Raw genomic sequence first — 21769 nt, 5'->3', positions numbered from 1 at the left:
CAAGTCCTGCTGTCACCCAAACCCCACAAGGAGCAGGGAGCACACAAAGGGCTTGGTTTTCCCACTCCTGGCTGGGACCTATCCCTGAGGAATCCTTTGGCTCTTCCAGAAAAAGCTATTTCTAGTTTTAGTGATTCTGGGGTAAGGAAGTTCTTCCTGAGGGATCCCACCAGGAATGGAAGCACACACCACATTTCCTGTAGAATGAAGAATTCCAACCCCAAATGCTTGGGATGACTGTTTGACCATTCCCATCTCCTTGGCCTAGTCCACCTAAAATCCATTATCTCATCCCAAAACCCGCTGGCTCTGGGCCCACAATCCCACAGCCAGCCCCGTGCCCAGCTCCCTCCCTACAATAACCCTGTCACGCTGAGCCCCCCAGATTTGGGCACCCCAAATTCTCATTTTTTGGGGCACTTTTGTCCCTCACTGCTGGAAGCTGAACCCCAAACCCAGCGCCGTTCCCTCCCACATGTGGGAGCACCCACAGAGCGTGGGCCTGTCCCCTGCACTCCTGGCCTGTCGCCTGCACCCCCGGGCCGAGGTGTTGCCACCTCGGCGGGACAGCTGCCGCGGTGGCAGCAGGTGGCAGCCGGCGGCCTTGGGGGGGTTTTTCCCGGGACGTTCCGCGGGTTGGGGGCCTGTGGGCCCGCAGTGACCCCCGCGGAGGGCGGCCCAGCTCGGGGCCGGGTTCGCGTCCCCGTCCACGCCCGGGGGTCGCCGCAGGCGCGCGCCACCGTGGGGCGTGGCCTCGCCGCTCCGCGCCCCGATGACGTCACGCGCCCCTACACCACCCTCTTCCCTCCCCGTGGTCGCGTCTCGGTGACGTCACCGCGCCGCGCCGCGGGCGGTGCCGCGCGGCCGGAGCGGCCATGGCGGTGCCGGTGGCGGAGCCGGCCCGGGCCGGGCCCCGGCTAGGGATGGCGCTGGGGCTGGCGGCGGGCGCCGGCTTCTGCCTCGGCGTGCTCTGGGTCATGCGCCGCCGCTCCAAGGAGGCGGTGGAGCAGCCGCACCCCGGTACGAGCAGGATGGAGCGGCGGGAAGCCGGGTCGGGATGCGGGAATGGGGTTGGAATAGAGAGGAATGGGGCTGGAACTGGGCACATGGGATAGGGAGGCACGGAGCTGGAATGGAGGAAGTGGAATGGGGTTGGAATAGAGACGAGTGGGGTTGGAATAGGAAGAGTGGGGGAAGACGCAATTAGAGTTGGAAGGATGGGGTTGAAATAGGGGAGCGGGGTTGTACTGCGGGAAATGGGGTTGGAAAAGGAAGAATGGGGCTGGAATAAGGGAGAATAGGGATTGAATGCAGGGAATGGGATGGGATAGGATGGGGGAGCAGGGCTGGAATAGTGGGGAGTGGGGCTGGAATAGGGGGAAGTGAGGTTTGGGGTGTTGGGTTTTTAGGAGTGCTGGTTCGGAACCCTGAACTTGCTGGGTTTCATCCACGTCTGTGCAAAACTTCGGGAACAGAAAATGAAACCGTGTTTTCACAGTGATCACAGAATAATGGAATCCTGCAATGGTTTGGGTGGGAAGGGACCTTAGAGCCCATCCAGTCCTACCCCCTGCCTTGGACAAGGACACTTCCCACTATCCCAAGCTGCTCCAAGCCCCAGCCAGCCTGGCCTTGGACACTTCAGGGATGGGGCAGCCACAGCTGCTCTGGGCAAGCTGTGCCAGGGCCTCAGCACCCTCACAGGGAAGGATTCCTTCCAATATCCCTTCTAAATCTCCTGTTTTCTAGCTAGGAGTTATTCCCCTTTGTCCTGTCACTCCAGGCCATTGCAAAGAGTCTCTTTTCCATTTTTCCTTCAGACTCCTTCAGGCACTGGAAGGGGCAGTTGGGTCAGCGCAGAGCCTTCACTTTTCCAGGCTGAGCAATCCCAGCTCTCCCAGCCTTTCCCTGCAGCAGAGCTGCTGCACCCCTCTGATCCCCTGAGTGTCCCTATCAACACCAAACCCCCTGTTCCCTGCCAGCAGAGCTGTTTATCTCCCCTGGAATCCTTTCCCGTGGGATGTGACCCGCCTTGTGCTGTGCTGTGCTGCAGGTGAGGCCGTGCCCGGGGCGCTGCTCCCGGCAGGGGATGGAGCCGATGGAGCCGTGCCCAGCCCCCTGCTGCTGAGGCAGGACGAGCAGCTGGAGGTGCTGGATCGCCTGGACTTCGTGGTGAGGAACGTGGCCGAGCTGAGGAAGGAGGTGGAGGATCTGCGGAACAGCCTGCAGGACCTGGCGGTGGAGATCGTGGGGGAAGTCAGGTACTGCCCCTCTCTGCTGGGAAACAGCCACAGCACGCCTGCAGCTGGGAATGCCTGTGCTGGGAGGCACCTCAGAGCCCACCCACCGTGGGCAGGGACACCTTCCTCTAGCCCCGGCTGCTCCAAGCCCCGTCCAGCCTGGCCTGGGACACTTCCAAGAGATGGGACAGCCGCAGCTTCCCTGGGAAATCCATTCCTGTGCTGCATCACTCTCACAGGGAAAGATCCATTCCCTAAATCTAACCTACATTTCCCCCTCTTCCAGTCTGAACGCATTCTGTCACTCCAGTTCCTGTTGCAGGGGCTGGATGGACATCACATCTATGGGTTCTCTAAGGGTTGTCCATAGGTTGTCCATGGAGGAGGATTTGCTTTGCCTCCAGATATATTATATTAGATACATTATATTATATAGTGTATGTTATATAATTATATGTATAATATATATTATATAACCATAGATTCTATATTATACAATATACTTTATATATTATATAATATATAATATATAATATATAATATATATATTACATATATATTATAAATGTAATATATTTTGTATAAATAATGCATTATATATTATATAAAATATAAGATATATAAGATATATAATATACATTGTATGTTATATACAATACAATGTATATATATTGTTATAATAATAATAATTTGTTAATACAAAATACAATAATACATTCTATTATGATATATATAATTTTAATTATATATGATACATTATATATATCATATATAATTGTATATTATATAATATATAATTTAGAATGCATTATATTGTATAATATATATTATATATAGTATAATATATAATATATCGTTATATATAATATGGAGTATAATATAATCTATAATATATATTATATATATTAATATTTATATATATATTATACAGAATACAACGTTAGCTCCATTTGAGTTTGTATAAACAGGAGTGAACCACCTCGTGAATTTTTTGCCTAGGAAGGGAATTGTGTGGAGTCTGCTGGAGAGGAGAAGGGGAATAGCAGATATTTCACTACCAAATATTTATTTCTCTTCCTTTTTCTCTCCCTGCAGGACCCACCTGGAAGAAACCCAGCGTGTGGCTCGCCGGAGGAAGTTCCCCTTCTCCAGGGAGAGAAGTGACTCCACAGGCTCCAGCTCCATTTATTTCACCACCAGCTCAAGGAATCCCAACACAGATGATGGAGAGAGTGAAGGGGGGTAAGCAGGGCACTGGGACAGATGTTTTAGGGGATTTGGTGCCACATCTGAGCAGTTTAGAACATAAAGAAGGGAATTTTCTTCCCCTACAGCCTGTTTTAATTTGCTTTTGTTGTAATAAGTGTGTTACTGCCAGGGGCAGACTGAGAGATCTGAAATCATCCTTTAAGAGAAGGGAAAAAAATGAGGGGTTTTAAAGAAACAATTTGATTAAGGAACCTTGCAGAAGGAAGAGAAGTATGAGTCCAGCCTGGCAATGGAGTGAGAGTGTTTGGAAATCAAATTTCCAGACAATATATATTATATATTATATTATATTATATTATATTATATTATATTATATTATATTATATTATATTATATTATATTATATTATATTATATTATATTATATTATATTATATTATATTATATTATATTATATTATATTATATTATATTATATTATATTATATTATATTATATTAATCAAATCGTTGGATCAGCGAATATCCTGAGGTGGAAGGCACCCAGGAGGATCGTCCAACTCCTGGCCCTGCACAGGACAGAAAGTTCTGTGTGGTGTAAGAACATCATTAAAAATGCCAGTATAGCTGCAGGTTATATAGTTAGACAGGTAACAAGTTCTCCTGCACCTGTGACTGCTGATTTTCTGAGGAAATGCTGCTCCTTTGTGCCTGAGTCTGACCACTTCTGTAGCTTTTGGGGTATGGAAGTGTGTCCCAAAACAGCTGGTGCTGCTATATACATTTTCCCAGAGCAGCTGGGATGAAATGCCATTTAAAGAGGGATTTTAGAGCAGTGGGAGCATTTCAGTTTTAGAGCAGTGGGGGAATTTGGGCAGCCATATGATCTGGGGCTGGTGCCAGCTGGCATTTCAGGAGGGATTTGTCCTCCCAGGACAAAGGACAGGGATTTGGGGCTGCCCTAAGCTCATGTTTTTCTCTAATAACTGGAGCTGGTGAGGGTGATATCATTGGGGTTATAGAGCTTCATTCAGCTCAAGTGGGTGTGTGGATGGGAGGGAAATTAGGGAGGGAGTGATTCATGGTGGTGTAATAGGTAAGGAGGCTGCAGAACAGATTTTAGAACTGTGGAGTTGGTGCTGAAGGCAGGGCTTGGGTGATTGAGTAACAGCAGATGCACTGAGTCACCAGGGGGACAATGATTTGTGTAAACCTGCTGGAAAAGGGGATTTTGGCCACACATCCCAGGCCTGGCTGTCCTCAGATCATAGAAATTTGTGAGTTGTGACAGAGGCCAAGAGTTCAGAGTTACAGAAAAGGCACCTCCTGAGGGGACAGGGGTGTATTACTCTGCAAAACCTCATTAATTTTTTTGGGAATCCAGTGGTGATTGGTGGAGTCCTTACCTTTTAATTAACATCTGTAATTAGCTGTAATGACCAGTGTGGGGATTGGTGGATTAGCAGCTCTCACCTGATTTAAAACTGGAATCTTAGGTAATGCCTCACTTTGGTCCTACACAGAGGTGTAAAAAGATCAGTCAGGCCAGGATCAGCTGCCTGTAGTGTGCAGTGTTGTCTGCTAGGGATGTGAATGTGCTTGGAAAGTAGCATTTTCAGGGTAAGAAATGTAAATTTTGGAAAAAACTATTTAAGCTTTGGAGCAGGCACAGAGAGGAGGAAGGAGTCTGTTGCCGACAGAAGGATTTCAGCTGGGTGTTCCTTGCTGAATTCTTTCAGTGGAATTCTGAAGAGAGAACCCCCAATTTCAGCTTTATGTTGTAAACCACATGGGCATGAGCAGTTTCTCCAATTTCAGACACAATTCCCAAAAATCTCCCAAGCGTTTTCAGGGGAGTTGTGCTGCTTAATTTCCCTGAGTGGGTTTGGGTTTTGGGCTTCTTCACCACATCTTCCCATGGGCTGTTTTCCTTCAAGATTGCCATATTAAAGCATTCCAGAGCTTTCCATCATTGTAAACTCAGGAAAACAGGCTGATAACACCTAAATCCCTTAATCTCCCTGAAGACTTTGGGTTTCCTTGCCTTTTTGAACTGGCAGAGTCTCATAGGGGCTGTCTGACAGAAAACACGGTTGGGTTTTGAGCTGAAGGGCTGAAATCTTGGCAGCTGCCAGTAAAATGTTGGGGGTTAGGATGGGGAACTCAGGGAATTCGAGGAGTTTGTGTTTAATTACTGGAAGTGAGCTGGTCTAGAGAGCTAATAATGCCATTAATATTAAGAAATGTAAATAAATGAGGGTTTTAATCTGAGGCAGAGCCATGCCAGAGACACCTACTCTTGTGTTGGTGCATTATCCATTAATTCAGTGTCATCTCCAGCATGGCATCCTTGCTTTTGCACTGTGAGGCTGATGCTTTATTTCTTACCTTAGAATATTTCAGGACAACATGGTGGGGTTTTGGAAGTCTGGGTGAGGGTTGGAGGCTGCAGTGAGGGAGCAGAGAGGGGAATTCCTGAGAATTAGGGATGGTTCTCAGGAAGCTTTGATAGCCAGACGTGTCTTGTTATCTGTGTGTGGGCAAAGCCCTGTCACTGCCTCCTTCAGATAGGGGCTGTGGTCACATATCTGTGTGCCCAGAAAAAGGCAGGGCCACAGGGCTGTCCCTGGGAGGAGCAATCAGCCAGGATAGAGGGAAGCACAGCTGGAGGTACCCAGTGCCCCCAGAGTGCAGGGAGCTCAGATCCACCAGAACTGCTGAAGTTCTCTTGGGCAGTTGCTGACTTAAATCAACAAAACCTCTGTGTTCAGGTGCACATTTTGAAATGAGTGGCTGATTTGTGCCTGTTCTGTAGTTAAGAGCTTGCAGGTGAAAGTGAGTGGCACAGATAGTCTTGTTTGAAACGGAATCAGCTGTGTAAGTGGACTCCCTCCTGCTGTGGTGCCACTGTGTAACCTTGGTTTAAATTTCAAATTTAAAATTCCCAGCTTTAATGCTGGGAGACCTTAATTTTCTCCATTTTCAGGAGCTCTGATCTGAGCTTTACAGGATCACTGAGGTTAGGAGGAGCTGACAGGGTGTGCAGGGGAGGTGGGGACAGCTAGAATCCTGGAATGGTTTGGGTGGGAAGGGACCTTAAAGCTCATTCAGTGCCACCCCTGCCCTGGGCAGGGACACCTCCCAGAGACCAGGTTGCTCAAAACTGACTTGGAACATCCTTCAGCTTTCTGAGGGTGATACAAGAAATGAGGTTGTGTGAGACACTTGGGTTGTGCAGTTTTCTCTGGGATAAGCCAAGATACTCTTCCTCTCCTCTCCTCAAACTGCTTTGGTGATGTTTTCTTCCCCCAAAGTTACACCACGGCCAACGCCGAGTCCGACTACGATCGGGAGTCGGAGCGGGAGAGCGAGGATGAAGTGAGCTGTGACACTGTCAGGACCATGCGCAGGGACTCCCTGGAACTGCCCCCCGAGGATGAGAGCGGTGACACCCTGAGGAGGGTGCACAGGGACTCCCTGGAGCTGCCCCCCAAGGATGAGAGCGGTGACACCCTGAGGAGGGTGCACAGGGACTCCCTGGAGCTGCCCCCCAAGGATGAGAGCGGTGACACCGTGAGGAACGTGCACAGGGACTCCCTGGAGCTGCCCCCCGAGGATGAGAGCTCTCTGCTCCCAGAGGCCTCGCCGGAGGAGGGGCTGGGGCAGCTCCTGGAGCAGGCCGACCGTCTGCACAGCGGGGATGAGCAGGACAGGAGAGAGGGCTTCCAGCTGCTCCTCAACAACAAGCTGGCGGTATAGGTGCCTTGTTGTATTTTCCAGCACCGGGGGAGGGTCAGCTTGGATGTCAGGAGGGGTTTCTTCACTCAAAGTCCAACCCAGAAATGATCCCCACCTTGTCACCCAGCCCAGAGCACTGAATGCCATATCCAGTCGCCTCCAGAGGTGGGAACTCTACCACCTCGCTGGGCAGCCCCTTCCATTGCCTGACCACCCTTTCCAGGAAGAAATTCCTCCTGGTGTTCAACCTAAACCTGCTCTGGCACAACTTGAGGCCATTTCCTCTTGTCCTACCCTTTGTTCCTTGGGAGCACAGCCCAGTTCCCCCTGAATGCCCCCTCCTGTCAGGGAGTTGTGGAGAGGGAAAAAGTCCCTCCTGAGCCCCCTTTTCTCCAGGCTGAGTCCCCCCAGCTCCGTTCCCTTCCCTGGACATGCCCCATCCCCTCCCTCACTGCCTTTCTGACTTGAGAAGCTCAGGGCTGGGCACAGCACTGGAGGTGCCCCTGCCGTTCCCAGCACAGGGAACTCTTCTGCAGCACTGAGTTCTAAACTCGCCCTCGCTGTGGTTCCACTTTGCTTCCTTTGGAATTGGGGCATTTTAAGGCTTAGGAGAATCCCTGCATGACTTGAGCTGTGAGTGCCCTGCTCAGCCTTTGCTGCTGACCTGCTGTGGGGTGTTTGTGTTCCCTGCAGTACGCGGGGCAGCGGGAGTTCCTGTGGCGCCTGGCGCGGGCGCACTGCGACATGTGGGAGCTGACAGAGGACAAGGAGGAGAGGAGGTCCTATGCCACAGGGGGTAAGGAGTTCCCTGCTGCCCCAGAGGAGGGCTGGCACTCAGCTGCACAGCCCCTCCACCTGCCAGCATGTCCATGGTTTTATTGGGTTTCCCTAGAATCTGGTATTTAGGAGGGTGGGAAGCAGCGCTTTAAACAAATTTCTTCTGTTTAAAAATTGGGCTTTCTGAAAGAGTCTAAATAGGCTGAGACCTGCTTAGAGCTGGGAAAGTTGTTTCTCAAACCTGTCATCCATTTCTCTGTGATACTAAAATAAACCATAAAAATAAAATAAACAAGCTCTGCTGTAGCATACTGGATTTTCTCTGTTGCCAGCATGTGCAGATATAAAAACAATACCTATTTTTAAATTCTCTTTAACTTCATTCCCTCTTTGTTCTTTACCACCTCAAAGGTGTCTGCAAGACTTTAGGTGAGTCAGAAGAGACAAAAAATCATCTTTATTACAGTTAAGATGTTCAATAAAAGATACTAATCTAAATAATTTCTGTCTTATTTATTATGCACGTAACTAAACAGAGTTAGTTAATACTGTTGCTAATATAATTGCTCTTTTCTGGGAATCAGTGGGCCATTTAAACACGGAATTCTAAGTTTTATATTGTCCCTTTAGCCATCAATAGGTGCTTAGTTTTCAGTTTTTTGAACCTGCCAGAGGATAAAATTATATATGGGGTGTTTCCAAGCCAAATGCATTATCAGATTGACAAATATATGACTTTTGTGCTGTTCTGTTACTCTGACAACCTCAGAGAAAGAAACTGGGAGAGAAAGCAACTGAATTTCTTACCGCTGACTACTTTTTTTGTTCCAGGGAAGGAAGAGCTGGAACTTGCCTTGCAGAATTGGGACCAAAGTGCTGAGTGCCACCAGTGGTAAGTGACTTTTTACTTCTTGCTTTTAAAAAGCATAGGAAAAGGACCTGGAGGTTTTTGTGAGCTGAGCTGCAGTTAAAAAAAATAAAATACAAACCCCCTACAAACTTCTTTGCTGTTACTTGCACTGTGCTACACTGGTGGTGTTTTTCCATAAAAAGCTATTTTTAACAGCTTTGCTTACTTGGTATAAGGAATAACTTGACAGACAGTAGGTTTGGTTGTGATGGTAGGAATAAATTTGGGGTATCTTATGGCAACTTAATTATGAATTTCTCTCTGAAGAGTTCTGGAGGAAAAGCTCCTAAGTGGAGCTGCTTTTGAGGCAAGAGGGGATGTGTTTGACTCCATCAGCCAGGGCTGGGAGTGTGGGCTTGGTGCTCTGCCAAATTCCCTATTTTCCACTTAATTCTGGAGGAAGGAGATCCATCACTCTCAGCAGACAGGCTTTTAGAGTCTCCTGGAAGTGTTTTCTGGCACTGCTGGCTCTGCTCTCGTCCCCCTGCAGGGCCCTTGGCTTGGACATGAAGGGACACAGCAACACATGGCACTTCTATTGAAACAGAGATATTTTGTGTATTTGTTCCATGCTATAAGAAGAGATGATCTGTAGTTCAGCCAAGCAGTGGTGACCAACATTTCTGCACAGGGTTTTAGGGAGGAGGCAGGAGAGGGGGAAGGACCTTTCTCCCTTCAGCCTGGATGAGCAGGCTGTGCTTCCAGCTCAAGTGGGGCATTTTTAAATGTCCTTTATAAAAATTACTCCAAAAGGGAGTTTGTGGAGTGGCACAGGTATTTGGAGATAAGGGAATGTGCTTTTCTGTTACTCTGGTGAATTCCTCTGTGAATGGTGTTTGTCAGCAGTTGCACTGAAGGATTGACAGCACTTAAATTAGAATAAAAGGGAATTTTTTTTTTCTTCTTTAATGAAAATCATTGGGAAAAGAGGTTGCTGAGTGTCTTTGCCAAACAAGACCTGTGCTCTTGCAATGAGTAAATTTGCTTGAAGGATTGTTTTGAGCTACTGGCATCTGAATAAATGCCTCTATCATTCTAAACTGTATTTCATCTGTTGCTAATGAATTACCTCTCTCATTTAAAGCTTTGATTGGAAGGAGGAATTTTGTCTTTGCCAAACAAGACCTGTGCTCTTGCAATGAGTAAATTTGCTTGAAGGATTGTTTTGAGCTACTGGCATCTGAATAAATGCCTCTATCATTCTAAACTGTATTTCATCTGTTGCTAATGAATTACCTCTCTCATTTAAAGCTTTGATTGGAAGGAGGAATTTGGGAGCAGGAAAATCTCCAGCAGGTCATGGTGCTGGGCTCTTATCTACTGGCTTACCATCTTTGAATGGACATGGTTTAGTTGCCAGGGTGAATCTTCAGATTTGTATTTTACAAAGCCAGGTTCTACTCCAGTGTCCAAATATTGACAGTTTTGCCTTGGAATTCTGAGTCTGGGACAATTCTTGGCCCCTCAGACCCCTTTCCCAAACAGCTCCTTCCTGCACAGCTACATATTGCTTCCAATTCTCCAGGGCAGCTGGAGGAAGGAAGCAGCAGAGCAGCATGTGGGAGGTGTGGAATTTCTTGGGAATGAATATGTAACTCCCTTTATCAGCACACAAATTACTATTTTCTACCATGAATAGAACAGGAGATTATTCCCTTCCCAGCTCTGAAGTGGTCACAAGCTGGCTTAATTGCAGTCCTTCTTTATGCTAATTGAATTTACCCTGGGGAGAAAAAGCAGCAGAGGTTTTGAAGCTTTTTTGGGGTGGATTTGATGCCCCAGCTCTTGGGGGAAGTGATCAGAGAACATTGTTCACATTTATTTAAATTAGAGTTTTGTTCTGTCATATTTCTCTCTAGTGACTAATTTCCTTGCTGAAGAATCCTTTATTATCTTCTGTCGCAGGGGAATAATTTATTACCTCTCACTACCCATGTTGTCTTTCCAGTATTCTTCTCCCTCTTCCTTGCAGTTTTTCAGACAAAAGTGGAGGGATTCAGTGCAGGACACAAGCTGTGAGAGTGGCATGGCTTTGTGCTCTTCTACACACAGCAGCACACACCAGCGTCTTTCTCTTTCCCACTGCATCCCAAATGGCCACTTTAATGGAAATATTCCCAGTTATTTTGCTGCTTCTCCACACAGGCTGTGTGAGTGATAGTGCAGGAATTCCTGGGCTGAGTTTTTTCTCTGTGTGTATAATTTCGTGTTGATTTTCTGCTTTATCAGTTGCCTCTTGAAAGTTTGTTGATTCCTTCAGATGAAATTGTGCTGGTTTTTTATGCTTATTCATTGTGTTTTGTGCTTGTTATTTCCTCCTGCTGCCCACATCATTCCCAGTTTTTTGAGGTGCTGAGGAACACAAGAGGTGCTTTGCCTACAGTTACCATTGCAAGGAAAGATTTCTCAGTGCCTCATTGTTGTTCAGTCATCGCTGACATTTTAAAGAAACAAAGAAAGAAAAAAACTGGGAAAGGGAAGGATTTCTGCTGGAAAGGATTTCTGCTGGGAAGCTTTACTGCTGGCTGCAGCTCCTTTTGGGGTTGGAAGGATTTGACAGCAGAAGGAAAAGTGGTTTCTCAGGAGTGCCAGGGAGAGCAGTAAGTGTGTGGGGCCGTGTCTGGCCTGCCTTTGGGACCTGCCCAAGCACAAAGGAGAGACTTTCATGGCTCTGCCCTGGCCATGGAGTGTGGGACAAAGCTCTCCTTGTGGCTGGTGCTGTTGGAAGCTGGCCGGTGCCAAGGGAGCCATCTCTGGGCACAGGAATTTGGTCAGGGCTGCACAGACAAACCACCCTTGTGCAGAGGGGCTGATCTCTGCCCCTGCTGCCCTTGGGATGTTCCCTTGGGAAATGTGGGAGCTGTGTTGGGCATTAAATGTATTTAGTGCCTTATGAGTAGATCTGTGTGTGGGAAGTGAGGGATTCACAGGGAATGATCTTAGAGCCTCTCTGCTCCTGACTTACAATGACCTGGTTCTTACCTTGGGTTTGGACACCAGAGTCATTCTCTGCTTTGATTGTCAAACATCCATGAGCAGGTGGAGCTTTTGTCCATTTAAACTGATTTCTCCAGGAGCTGATTTCAGCTCTTTGAGTAGGACAGAGCAAGTTCCCAAGTCTGTTCTTGCTTGTAGGGATGGATGGATGGACGGACGGACGGACGGACGGACAGGGCAGCAACTTTAGGCATCAGGAAAGGAGAGCAAGCTGTGGATTTGTCTTGGCTTCCATTCCTCTTGCTAAAAGTAATACTGGAAGTGCAACCAAGGGATTTTAGAGAAACCTGAGGAAAATGGTGCAGGTGCTGTGTCAGGAGCTGTAGTTTGAGTTGGACATCTTGCCCTAGAAATGAAGCACTGCCTGCTGAAAGCCCTCGCTGTGGGAGGAATCATAAGTTCCAGCCCCCTTGGGGTTATCCTGTGTGTTATGGAGAAGTGGGATTGAGTTGGATGAGTCTCCAGACTGTGCCCTTTCTTCTGGAGAGTCTGGCAGTTTGGTGGAACATCCTGATCACCAGCCCTTTTCAGTTCTGTGGGTACATCTGGCTGTCCGTGGGCAGATCTGGATTTTTGAGAAGTCACAGCATCCTGGATGTGCCTGGGGGATGGATTTAATTTAACACCTGGCAGTGCTTCAGGATTTCGCTCCTGCTGCATCACTGCCCAGATCTGGCCAGTTCTGAGCCAGATTCTGGATTTATGAGCTGAGCATTTTCTGTTCTGCAGGCAGATTAAACAGGGAGTTTGCTGTCATTGTGATATGGAGCAGGAGCAACTGTAGGAATAGGTGCTAGGAGATAGTTCAGAATGTAGTGGAGGGGAAACAACATGGAATTAGAGCTGTCTGAGTGTAGCCCCCTGACTTGTCTGCCCTGGAAGGTGAATTCAGAAATGTGAACATCCAGAATTCAGGAGCTCTCCCATATGGATGTTTGTGGGCTTTAAGGAAGGGGAACATGAGCCTCCCTCACTTTTTCCTTGCATTTTGTCTCCCCTTGGAAGAGCCAAAGCTTTTTTTCCCAATCTCTTTAGGATCAGCTGGTCATTAATTTCAGGTGGAGTCACTGGGAATTCTGCTGTCTCTCCCAAAGCACTAATTCCCAAACAAATTCTTATTTTAATTTTTGGTTGTCGCAGTCTATAAACACCTGCCTGCTAATTCCCTGTCCCCTTACTAAGTGCAGGGACTCACATACATCTACCCAGTGCACAGGAAGATAAAAAACTGGGAATGCTCACAAAGTAGTGGGAAAACTGTCTTGGAGGTGGTTAAAAGAGCTAAGAGCTGTGTTTGGGCTAGGAGAGCACCCTGACTGTGGAGGGGAGGTGCTGGAGGCTCTGTATCCATGGTAAAGTGCTGCTTCCAGGGAAGTCAGAGTGCAGAACCCAAAAATCCTTAAATCCTGGGGATTTAAGCTGGAAGATCAGGCTCTCTCAGCTGGGGGTGCCTGCTTCCACAGAGTTTATTTTCTAATAAATGGAGAAATCCTGAGCTGAGATTCCTGGGGGAACTGGTGTGTCAGCAGCTTAATGAGGAGTCTGGCTGCTAGTTTATCAAGGGATATCCTAAGGAAACTCTGGATGGATCTGAGCAGTAATGCATAGGGCACCCAGTGGTTACATTGAATTAAAATCTCCATCATCATCATTTTATTCTCTCCTGGTGCTGCTGCTCAGCCTCCCTGCACCTCCACAGTGCTCGGGTGATGCTCAGCCCGAGGCATCCCATGGAATGAGGTGGAATAAATAACTCCATCCTGCCAAGCTGAGCAAGCAAGGGAGAGAACAACAGAAAGCAGAGCCTAGAATCCCACAAGTGCAGAGTTGTGGGTGTGAAAATCCCCCACAGTCCGGTGGCTCTGAACCTGGGATCAGCAAAGCTGGGTTGGGAACAATCATCTTTCCTGGGAATACAGTGAAATCAAATCAGGTGTCTCTTCCCATATATATTTTTTAGTTTATTTCACGACACCAAAATAGGACTGAAATTTAATTTACTGCTGCTTTTATGGCTTTTTCATCAACATTTCACCAGGCTGTTTAAAAAACCCTGGAATTTATATTTGACACGAGGCAACTGTGTGATTTATTGTCTAGGAATATTTTATCTCATGATCTTAGAAAGTAAGCTTTTTATTGGCTTATATTTCTCAACCCCTGTCATGTTGTGGTTAGGGATGTTTAGTCCAGGCTGGTGTTTGTTGGGAAACAAACTGGAGGAGATCCTAAAAGTATTTACTCCATCATCTGCACACAACAGAGTAGGGCTGTGGAGCCCCAGCAGCAGGAACAGATTTTTGTCCCATAACACACTGATCTGGTAATCCTTTCCATTACTATGAAAAATAAGAATTTTAGAGCTGATCTAGAGCTTTTCCACAAGAAAGTTAACAAATTAAAGGAAGAGATTTAAGGCAAAATGCTAAATTGTTCAGGAATCGTGACTTTGTGCTGTAAGTTACACACTGGGAATGGAGCAGTGAGGTGCGAGGGGATTTGTGGGATTTTGTGACTCTGAGGAAAGTGTAATTGGAGATTTAAAGGTCTCCTGACAGATTCCTGCACATCTGCTGTGGTTAATCATCCCAAAGGATCCTTTGGGATATTGGTATCTGTGGCAGCACTGGGGTGTGGGGGAAGGAAAGAGGATTTTTATTTGCATCTTTCTGCTTTTCGGCTTTTTTTTTTTTTTTGCAAGAATGAGCCATGTTATTGATTTGCTTATCTGTTCCACCTGATATTTTTTGAACCAAACTCAGAGAAGGGATGGAAATGTCCTCCACTCCCAGAGGCCAAGCAGGATAGGAGAGGCCAAACTTCCATCTGCAGGTTCTGTCCCACTTGGGAGCTTTCTGAGTTGTTGTTTCTTGGGAAATGATGGAGGAAAGGAGGTTTTGAACCACTGTGATCCAGGGAGGTGAGGTGGGAGGGTGCAGATCCACAGGGAATTAATCTTGAATTTCACAGCTTGTGCAATAACTGCTTTTGCTGGGGCCTTGCTTCTCAGGCTCACAACTCAAGGTCTCTTACTGAACAGAACTAAATGGCTTTGCACTTTCAACACTGAGCATGTGTCATTCTGTTTCCCAGCTGCAGGATCTAGGTAGGTTTTCCAGGTGTTTCCCTGGAAGTAGAGCCCTGTGTGCTGCAGTTGGAGGTCGCTGTGCCCTGTAGTTGATTAGAGCTGCTCCTAGTGTGCCTTTTGCTGCAGTCACTTCACCCTGCCCTGCTCTGGGTCCTGGCACAGCTTTCCCTGCTCAGAGAAACAATTCCAGGTGTGGAAATGTACTGCTCCTGGTTTTTTAGCCATCAGAGCACTGAGTTTGTGTCACACCCAACCCCTCTGGCTGCCTCATCCTTCCAGTTCCTTCCTTCCTGGGTGCTACATTTTTGCTGCTAATGTCTCTTGCCTGTGAGGGATGTGCTGTATTCCTTGTTTTGCCCACTAAGGTGTGAAGCTTTAATGCACTTCACAGAATCCTGGGATGGTTTGGGTTGGAAGGAACCTTAAAGCTCATCCCATTCCACCCCTGCCATGGGCAGGGACACGTTCCACTATCCCAGGCTGCTCCAAGCTCTGTCCAGCCTGGCTTTGAGCACTTGTAGATCTTCCTTCTGCAGCCATGGACAGCAGGTAAATGTGGATTCAGCGTGGATTCAGTCCCAGCTGGCTCATGCAGGTGTCTCCCCATGCAGGTTTGCCATCCTTTGTGGGCAGGTGTCGGAGCAGGAGAGCATTCCCAAGCGCATTCAGGCTGGCTATGTTTTCAAGGTGAGTGGCCAGGAGGTGCTGGGCTTTGTGTGAGTATCAAACAACACTCATTTCTGCAGCAGGAAATTGGGAACATTGACTCCAGTTCTTCTTAGGGAAGCAGTAGGTTTCAGAGGTGCCACAAGTAGATGGATTGGGGTGAGGAGGCTGATTCCAGCCATGCTTTTGGGAGTGACTCTGCAGTTTTACACACTATAATTGCAGAAAAAAAAAGAAATCTTGCAAATGAATTTAGGTAAAGGATGAGACTTAGACCTTGAAACATGGAATTGCTGTGTGGTGACAACACACAGCACCAGCTTGTCTGCAGTATGTGCCTGTGAACAGCATGCACCCTCCCAGGGAGCAGTTACTGCTCAGAGAGGATGTCATTTGCCTCAGATTCCCTGGTTTTTTATTCCTAATGTTATTGCTAGGAATGGTGTATGATGCCTTGTGGATGTTCCAGGGAAAAAGGATGTACATGGAACAGGCCACAGGTTATTGTCTCCCATCAGCCTTTGGCATGATCAGTGAGATTATGGCAAAGCTCTGGAGCAGGAATAAAATGCAGGGCAGCTTATTTGTGTGTGTGTGTGCAGAAATTCCTGTCCCCAAGGCTGGAGAAATGCTGCTTTTCCTTGCTCACTGAATCCAGTGTAATTTTACTGTTTGTGACACTTAAATTGTAGATGCCTTCCTTTCTTCTTTCTCCACCTGCTCTGGTGGGTATTTTGTTTGCTTTTGACAAAGATGTGACACATGCTGGTGCTGCTTTCCCACAGGAACACATTGATAAAGCCATTGCCCTGAAGCCACAGGACCCACAGCTCTACTATCTGCTGGGCAGGTGGTGTTACCAGGTAAGAGAGTTTATCCTCACCCCCTGGGCAGCCTCTGAAGGGTTCAGAGCTCCAACCTGGGGTTTTTAGTCACTGCTGGTGGCATGGGAGGGGAAATGGCAAAGGGTGGGTTAGGAAAAGCCCGAGCTGCAAACTCCTTTCCTGTTCCCAGTGCTTTCCTTGGTAAAAACAACCTTCCTTCCATCCTCTGAGCACACAGGGATGTGTCAAGACCATCTGAGGAGCTTCTGCTCACAGTGTTGGTGTGTGATGTGTTGCATGTGTCCCCCTGCCACACACAGAACTGGAGGCACTGGAGGCACATGCTTTATGCTTCCTGACAGGGAAAAGCTTGGAGTCAGATGCCATCAATCAGATTTAGAGCCTAAAAAAGGGAATAAAAGTCTGCAGTGACTGTTGCTGTTCCATTTGTGCCATTGGAAAGCACTTTGTTGGGAATGGAGCCACAGGCAGGGATTGTAGCTGGGAGAATTGACAGTGGGAATTACAGAGCAGCCCTGAGCTGAACTGCTGGGAGCTCCTGGCTCTTTTCCGGGAAAAAGATCTTTCCTTCTTGCTCAGCCTGGAGCTGCTGAAGCTGTGGAATAAAACCACAGGTGGAGAAGTATGGTAGTGCTTCATCTAGTCTGCTGTGTTGGAATTGTACAGGATTAAACAGGGTATTGTCTGAGGCAGCTGGTGCAGTCCCCATCCCTGGAGGTGTTCAGGGGATTCCTGGAGGTGGCACTCAGTGCTCTGGGCTGGGTGACAAGGTGGGGATTGTCACAGGTTGGCCTCCATGGGCTGGGAGGCCCATGGAGGCCAACCTAAATGATCCCATGATTATCTGGTGGGAAGGCTTCAGCCTGCCTCTCCCAAGGGGAGCAGGTTCCTGTGGAAGGTTTAGGCTGGGAGAAGGGAGAGCACAGGTGGGGACTGGTGTGGCTGCAGCATGGCAGGTTGGGATTTGGGGCCATCTAAATCCCAGATGTTGGAACTGCAAAAACTGACCTGGGACAAGGGAAAGCAAATCGGGTTAAATTCTGTGGCCAGACTTGGATAGTCCATGGAATATTCCCACACTGCCGAGGGGTTTGGCTTCTTCCCTGCTGCAGGAGCAGCTCCCAGGGACTGGGCAGGCCCTTGTTCCTGTGCTGGTGTGGGATGGATTGCCCTTTGGTCTGTGCAGGTTGCCCACCTGGGCTGGCTGGAGAAGAGGACGGTGTCGGCGCTGTTCGAGCCCCCCCTGACGGCCACGGTGCAGGACGCGCTCCAGAACTTCCTGCGGGTAAGGAAACGTGGGAATGTGCCAGGGAGGGGCATCACTGACCTGCACAGCTCACAGGAACAGGGCATCACTGACCTGCACAGCTCACAGCATCACTGACCTGCAGAGCTCAGAGCTCACAGCATCACTGACCTGCCCAGCTCACAGGGATGGCACTGGGCTGCTTGGATCCTTCCCTGGTGCTTCTCCACAGCCTGGGACCTGGAGGGAAGGAAAGCTGATGAGAAATGTCCATTCCAGCATAGCCAGATAGAAGAATGGGATGTTGAAGATGTCAGAATTACAGCCCTAAGTGTTGAGAATTGGTTTAGGGGGCTGGTTTTCCTTCCTAAGTAATTTTCACAGTAATTCCGTGCTCTGTACTGGATACATCTGGGCAGTGCTTCCAGGGTCTGGGAGCTGGCAGCTCCTCCCTCAGAATATTTTACTTCAAGCCTGGCTGACTTTTCCATTTCAAACTTTTCCAGACAACTGCTTGAAGGGGCATAGTGCTTTATGTATTTATTAGGATTCTCCTTCCTGCCATCTATTTTTTTTCCTTTAAAAGCTGCAATGGGCCTGATGTAAGAATTAACTGTGTCCTTGCATATCCTAATGTCTGCTCTTCCCTGTCACACCCTGCCTCTGTTCCTGTAGGTCGAGGAGCTGAGCCCAGGGTTTTCCAAAGCAGGAAGAGTTTACATTGCCAAGGTAACCACTCACTTCTTGTTTGTTTTTTCAGAGGGTAAGAAATATTTGTATTAAGAATCATCTTTGCCTGTAAAGTGTTGACCAGGTAGAAAATACTCCAAGCAGGAGCAGAATTTTATAGGATGATAATATTTCCTTTAATCCTTTACATCTTTTTAGGCCAAATTACCTTGTGCACAGGCTTTAAAATTTGGGGGTTTTGCCTTTGAGTCACCCAGTGGGGGCATCCCTGGTTTTTAACAGATGAAATTCTTTATAAAGCAGGAATGGTGACTTAGCAGCTGTGGGCTGGAGGTTTAATCCTTCCCCACCACGACTTCTGTGGTGATAAAGCCAGAGAATCATGGGGAGAAGTAAAGGATAAAGGATTTGTCTGTCTCTGTCCAGCATGGGAGTCTTGAGCCCTCTTGCTGAGGGGTTTTTAGCACCCCCTTCCTTTTACTGGGTGAATTTCATGGTCTCCAAACACCCCCAAGACTCTCTGGGCATCCAAAATCTTCCTGTTCCCAGAGGGATCACTGTGCCTCAGCTGCTGGTCACGTGGAGAATATTTCATGCCTATGTTGGGACCTGAGACTCCTGTAGATAATATTTATTACATTTTCAACAGGCTGGGGAATGATGTGCTCCCAGGAGAGAGGTTTTGTGGAGAAAATGGTGTGAGGAGGAGGGAAAACAGCAACTGAAAATCAAAGTAGAGCTTTGAAAAGGGTGAAAACCACAGGGGCACCTTAAAATGTCCAAACAAAACCCAATCTCCTTCCCCAAAGAGTCAAATATGTTTAGTATTCCAAGGTCTGGTGGTGCTTCTGAGGCCTTAAGCTGAGAGATACTGCAGGAGGTGCCTGTGCAAGGGGTGAAGAGGCAGAAGCAGCTCTTTTTAGCAGTTGCCCAGTTCCATTTGCTGTTCCTGTTTTCTCCCATTTAACCCCTCTCCTGTGGCCATTTCCCTTCCCAGTGCTACAGGGACCTCGGGAACGCCTCGGCGGCGGTGCTGTGGATGGACCTCGCCGCGGAGCTGCCAGGGTACACCAAAGAGGTAAAAATGGATTCTGCACCTCTGCTCCATCCTGGGAGAGCCCAGCTGGGTCACTGCATCCACAGGAGGGACAACAAGTTGGTTGGGAGGGATGGAGCTCCTCTGCCGTGAGAGAATTGGGATTGTTCAGGAATAAAGGTTGTGGTGCCCTAATTGTGGCCTTCCAGTGACAGAAAAGAGGGAGAGAGACAATTTACAAGGGTCTGGAATGACAGGAAAAGGGGGAATGGCCTCAAACTGAAAGAGATTATGCTTGGATCAGGTATTAGGAGGAAATCAGGAGGAAATGAGGGTGCTGAGGCCCTGGCACAGGTTGCCCAGAGACACTGTGGCTGCCCTATCCCTGGAAGTGCTCAAGGCTTGGAGCAACCTGGAGTAGTGGAAGGTGTCCCTGCCCAGGAACTGGATGGGCTTTAAGGTCCTTTTCAACCCAAACCATTCCAGGACTCCTCAATATGCTTAAAAGCTGGTTTGGAGGAAAAGAAGGGAAATGGTGTTTTTTATTTGTTTTAATCGAGCTGTACATTTATGAATTTCCCTCTTGCATTTCCAGGACGCAGAAAGCGAGAAGGAACTTGAGGAGATGCGCTCAGTCTGTAAGGAATAATTTTGGAAAAACTCATCCCACTGCAGAGACAGTAAAATTCCAAATGGATTTCATGATCCTGCCAATTTCAAGTACACTTCATGGAAAAGCAACAAGAGCTTACAGGAAAACACCCAGCAGCACACCCAGGAAAACATCTTGGCATTAATGGGATAAAATAGTGATTTACTTTCCTTTGCAGAGCACTGCATTTGTTTGATTTTAGGATCCCTAAAAGTGTTACATTCCTGAAAAAAAGGGGGGGAATGTTTATAGGTAGAGTTTGTGATGTAAAAACATTTGTGGTGATATATATGTGTGTATATATATATATATATATATATATATATGGCAGATATATGTGAGATAGATACTTGGTGATATAAACATGTATTATATATTTTTATATATGTGTGTATAAATATATAAGTATATATTTATTTATATATTATATATCTATATATGCACATATATCTTTTATATCACACTCTCTGCCTGTCAGAAATCCTTGCTAGTGAGCTCCCAATTCATTCCTGAGGAAAACTTGAGCCAAATTTTTTTCCAGTTTATTTGTATTGTCTTTTCCATACTAATTATTGGAATCAGTTGTAATAACTGTTTAATGGGTTTGGGGGAGATCAATTTCCAGGTGGGACCAAGGAACTTTTCTGCACAATCCAGACTGGATTTTAAGAGGTTCATTGGTCAAAGAAGTGAGGAATAGGATTTTAAACTTCAGGATTTTCTCCCAGTGATGTTTCTGTCTTCGTTCACACAAGGCTGAAAACTTCTGTCCCTCCAAACTGTGCTGCTGTGGTTTAGATGGAATGACTGAGTTTGGGAAGTAGTTCTTGATCAGAGAACTGCCCACAGGGGTTGGAATATCCTGTGGCAAGGATGATGTTTCACTGGGATGATCTTCTGCCACTGACCAGATTAATTCTCTCTGAATTAATTATCTCCTGGACTAACAAGGCGACGCCGAGGAGGTGAAGCCGACGACTGACATTCCTCCTGCACCTCCTGGGACCAAACAGCAACAGGGAATTGTGCTGGATGCTGACACGGATGGGGAAGAAAAACCTGTTGTGGAATTCCCCACATATTTATCAAGGCTTTGTTGGTATCCCTTAAAACTCCAATGGCAGCTACTGAACACTAATTCCTGAATGTCTGTTTCATGCTGGGTGGTTGTGAGGGGTAAATTGAGGAGTGTGTGAGTAAAACATTCCTTAAATCACCTTTTTTTCCTTGCACTGTGGTGGGTTTGTTACTTCCTGGATTGCAGGTCTGGATGCTGCAGGGCTGGGTGACAGCCTCGGGGCAGGCACTGGGCAAAGCACAGATGGGGGGGTTTGGGGGACCTGGATGGAGTGATGGGCCTGTGCTCGTGCCAGTGCAGTTGTGGCCTTTGTCACCTTGCCAGGAACGTGGTGGCAGCCCCAGGAGCAGGTGGGAGCTGGGAGCTGGGCAGTGTCTGGGACTGACCCAGGGCAGGGCAGTGCTTACCTGGGGGGGGTTGGCCCCACAGGCTGAGCTCAGGCAGGATCAGGGCCACAGATGCTGCATTTTGTGCACCCTGAGAGTTTCTGTCCCCCCTGGGGATTTCCTGCTGGGATGTGGCAGCACAGGGAGCAGAATTAAACCTGCAGCTCCCGTGGGCATTGCTGGCCTTTGTCCCTCTGTTGTGCCATCTGACTGT

The 21769-nt window shown here is 47.6% G+C and overlaps 1 protein-coding gene across 1 annotated transcript; it reads left to right on the top strand.

Annotated features, from left to right (window-relative positions):
• The first annotated feature begins 821 nt into the window (after positions 1-821).
• RMDN3 (regulator of microtubule dynamics 3) lies at positions 822-21312 on the top strand. Its single transcript, XM_050975319.1, has 12 exons — positions 822-1020; positions 2054-2261; positions 3336-3482; positions 6761-7199; positions 7878-7980; positions 8793-8853; positions 15568-15643; positions 16408-16485; positions 17654-17752; positions 18389-18442; positions 19401-19481; positions 20035-21312. Exons 1-12 carry the CDS (start codon positions 876-878, stop codon positions 20086-20088), a joined length of 1545 nt encoding a protein of 514 aa, XP_050831276.1. The 5' UTR covers positions 822-875; the 3' UTR covers positions 20089-21312.
• Positions 21313-21769: the final 457 nt, after the last annotated feature.

The sequence above is a fragment of the Serinus canaria genome, chromosome 5, assembly GCF_022539315.1.
Source record: "Serinus canaria isolate serCan28SL12 chromosome 5, serCan2020, whole genome shotgun sequence".
Lineage (NCBI taxonomy): Eukaryota > Metazoa > Chordata > Aves > Passeriformes > Fringillidae > Serinus > Serinus canaria.
Note: the sequence above shows the minus strand (reverse complement) of the source record. Positions and strands in the feature narration are given on the sequence as shown.

What these genes read in the sequence shown, in the direction of transcription:
- RMDN3 (XM_050975319.1), top strand. Translation starts at nt 876, where the DNA reads ATGGCGGTGCCGGTGGCGGAGCCGGCCCGGGCCGGGCCCCGGCTAGGG. An exon ending in GGTGGAGCAGCCGCACCCCG is followed by an intron (nt 1,021 to 2,053) that starts GTACGAGCAGGA and finishes GCTGTGCTGCAG; the next exon opens with GTGAGGCCGTGCCCGGGGCG. An exon ending in GAGGTCCTATGCCACAGGGG is followed by an intron (nt 7,981 to 8,792) that starts GTAAGGAGTTCC and finishes TTTTTGTTCCAG; the next exon opens with GGAAGGAAGAGCTGGAACTT.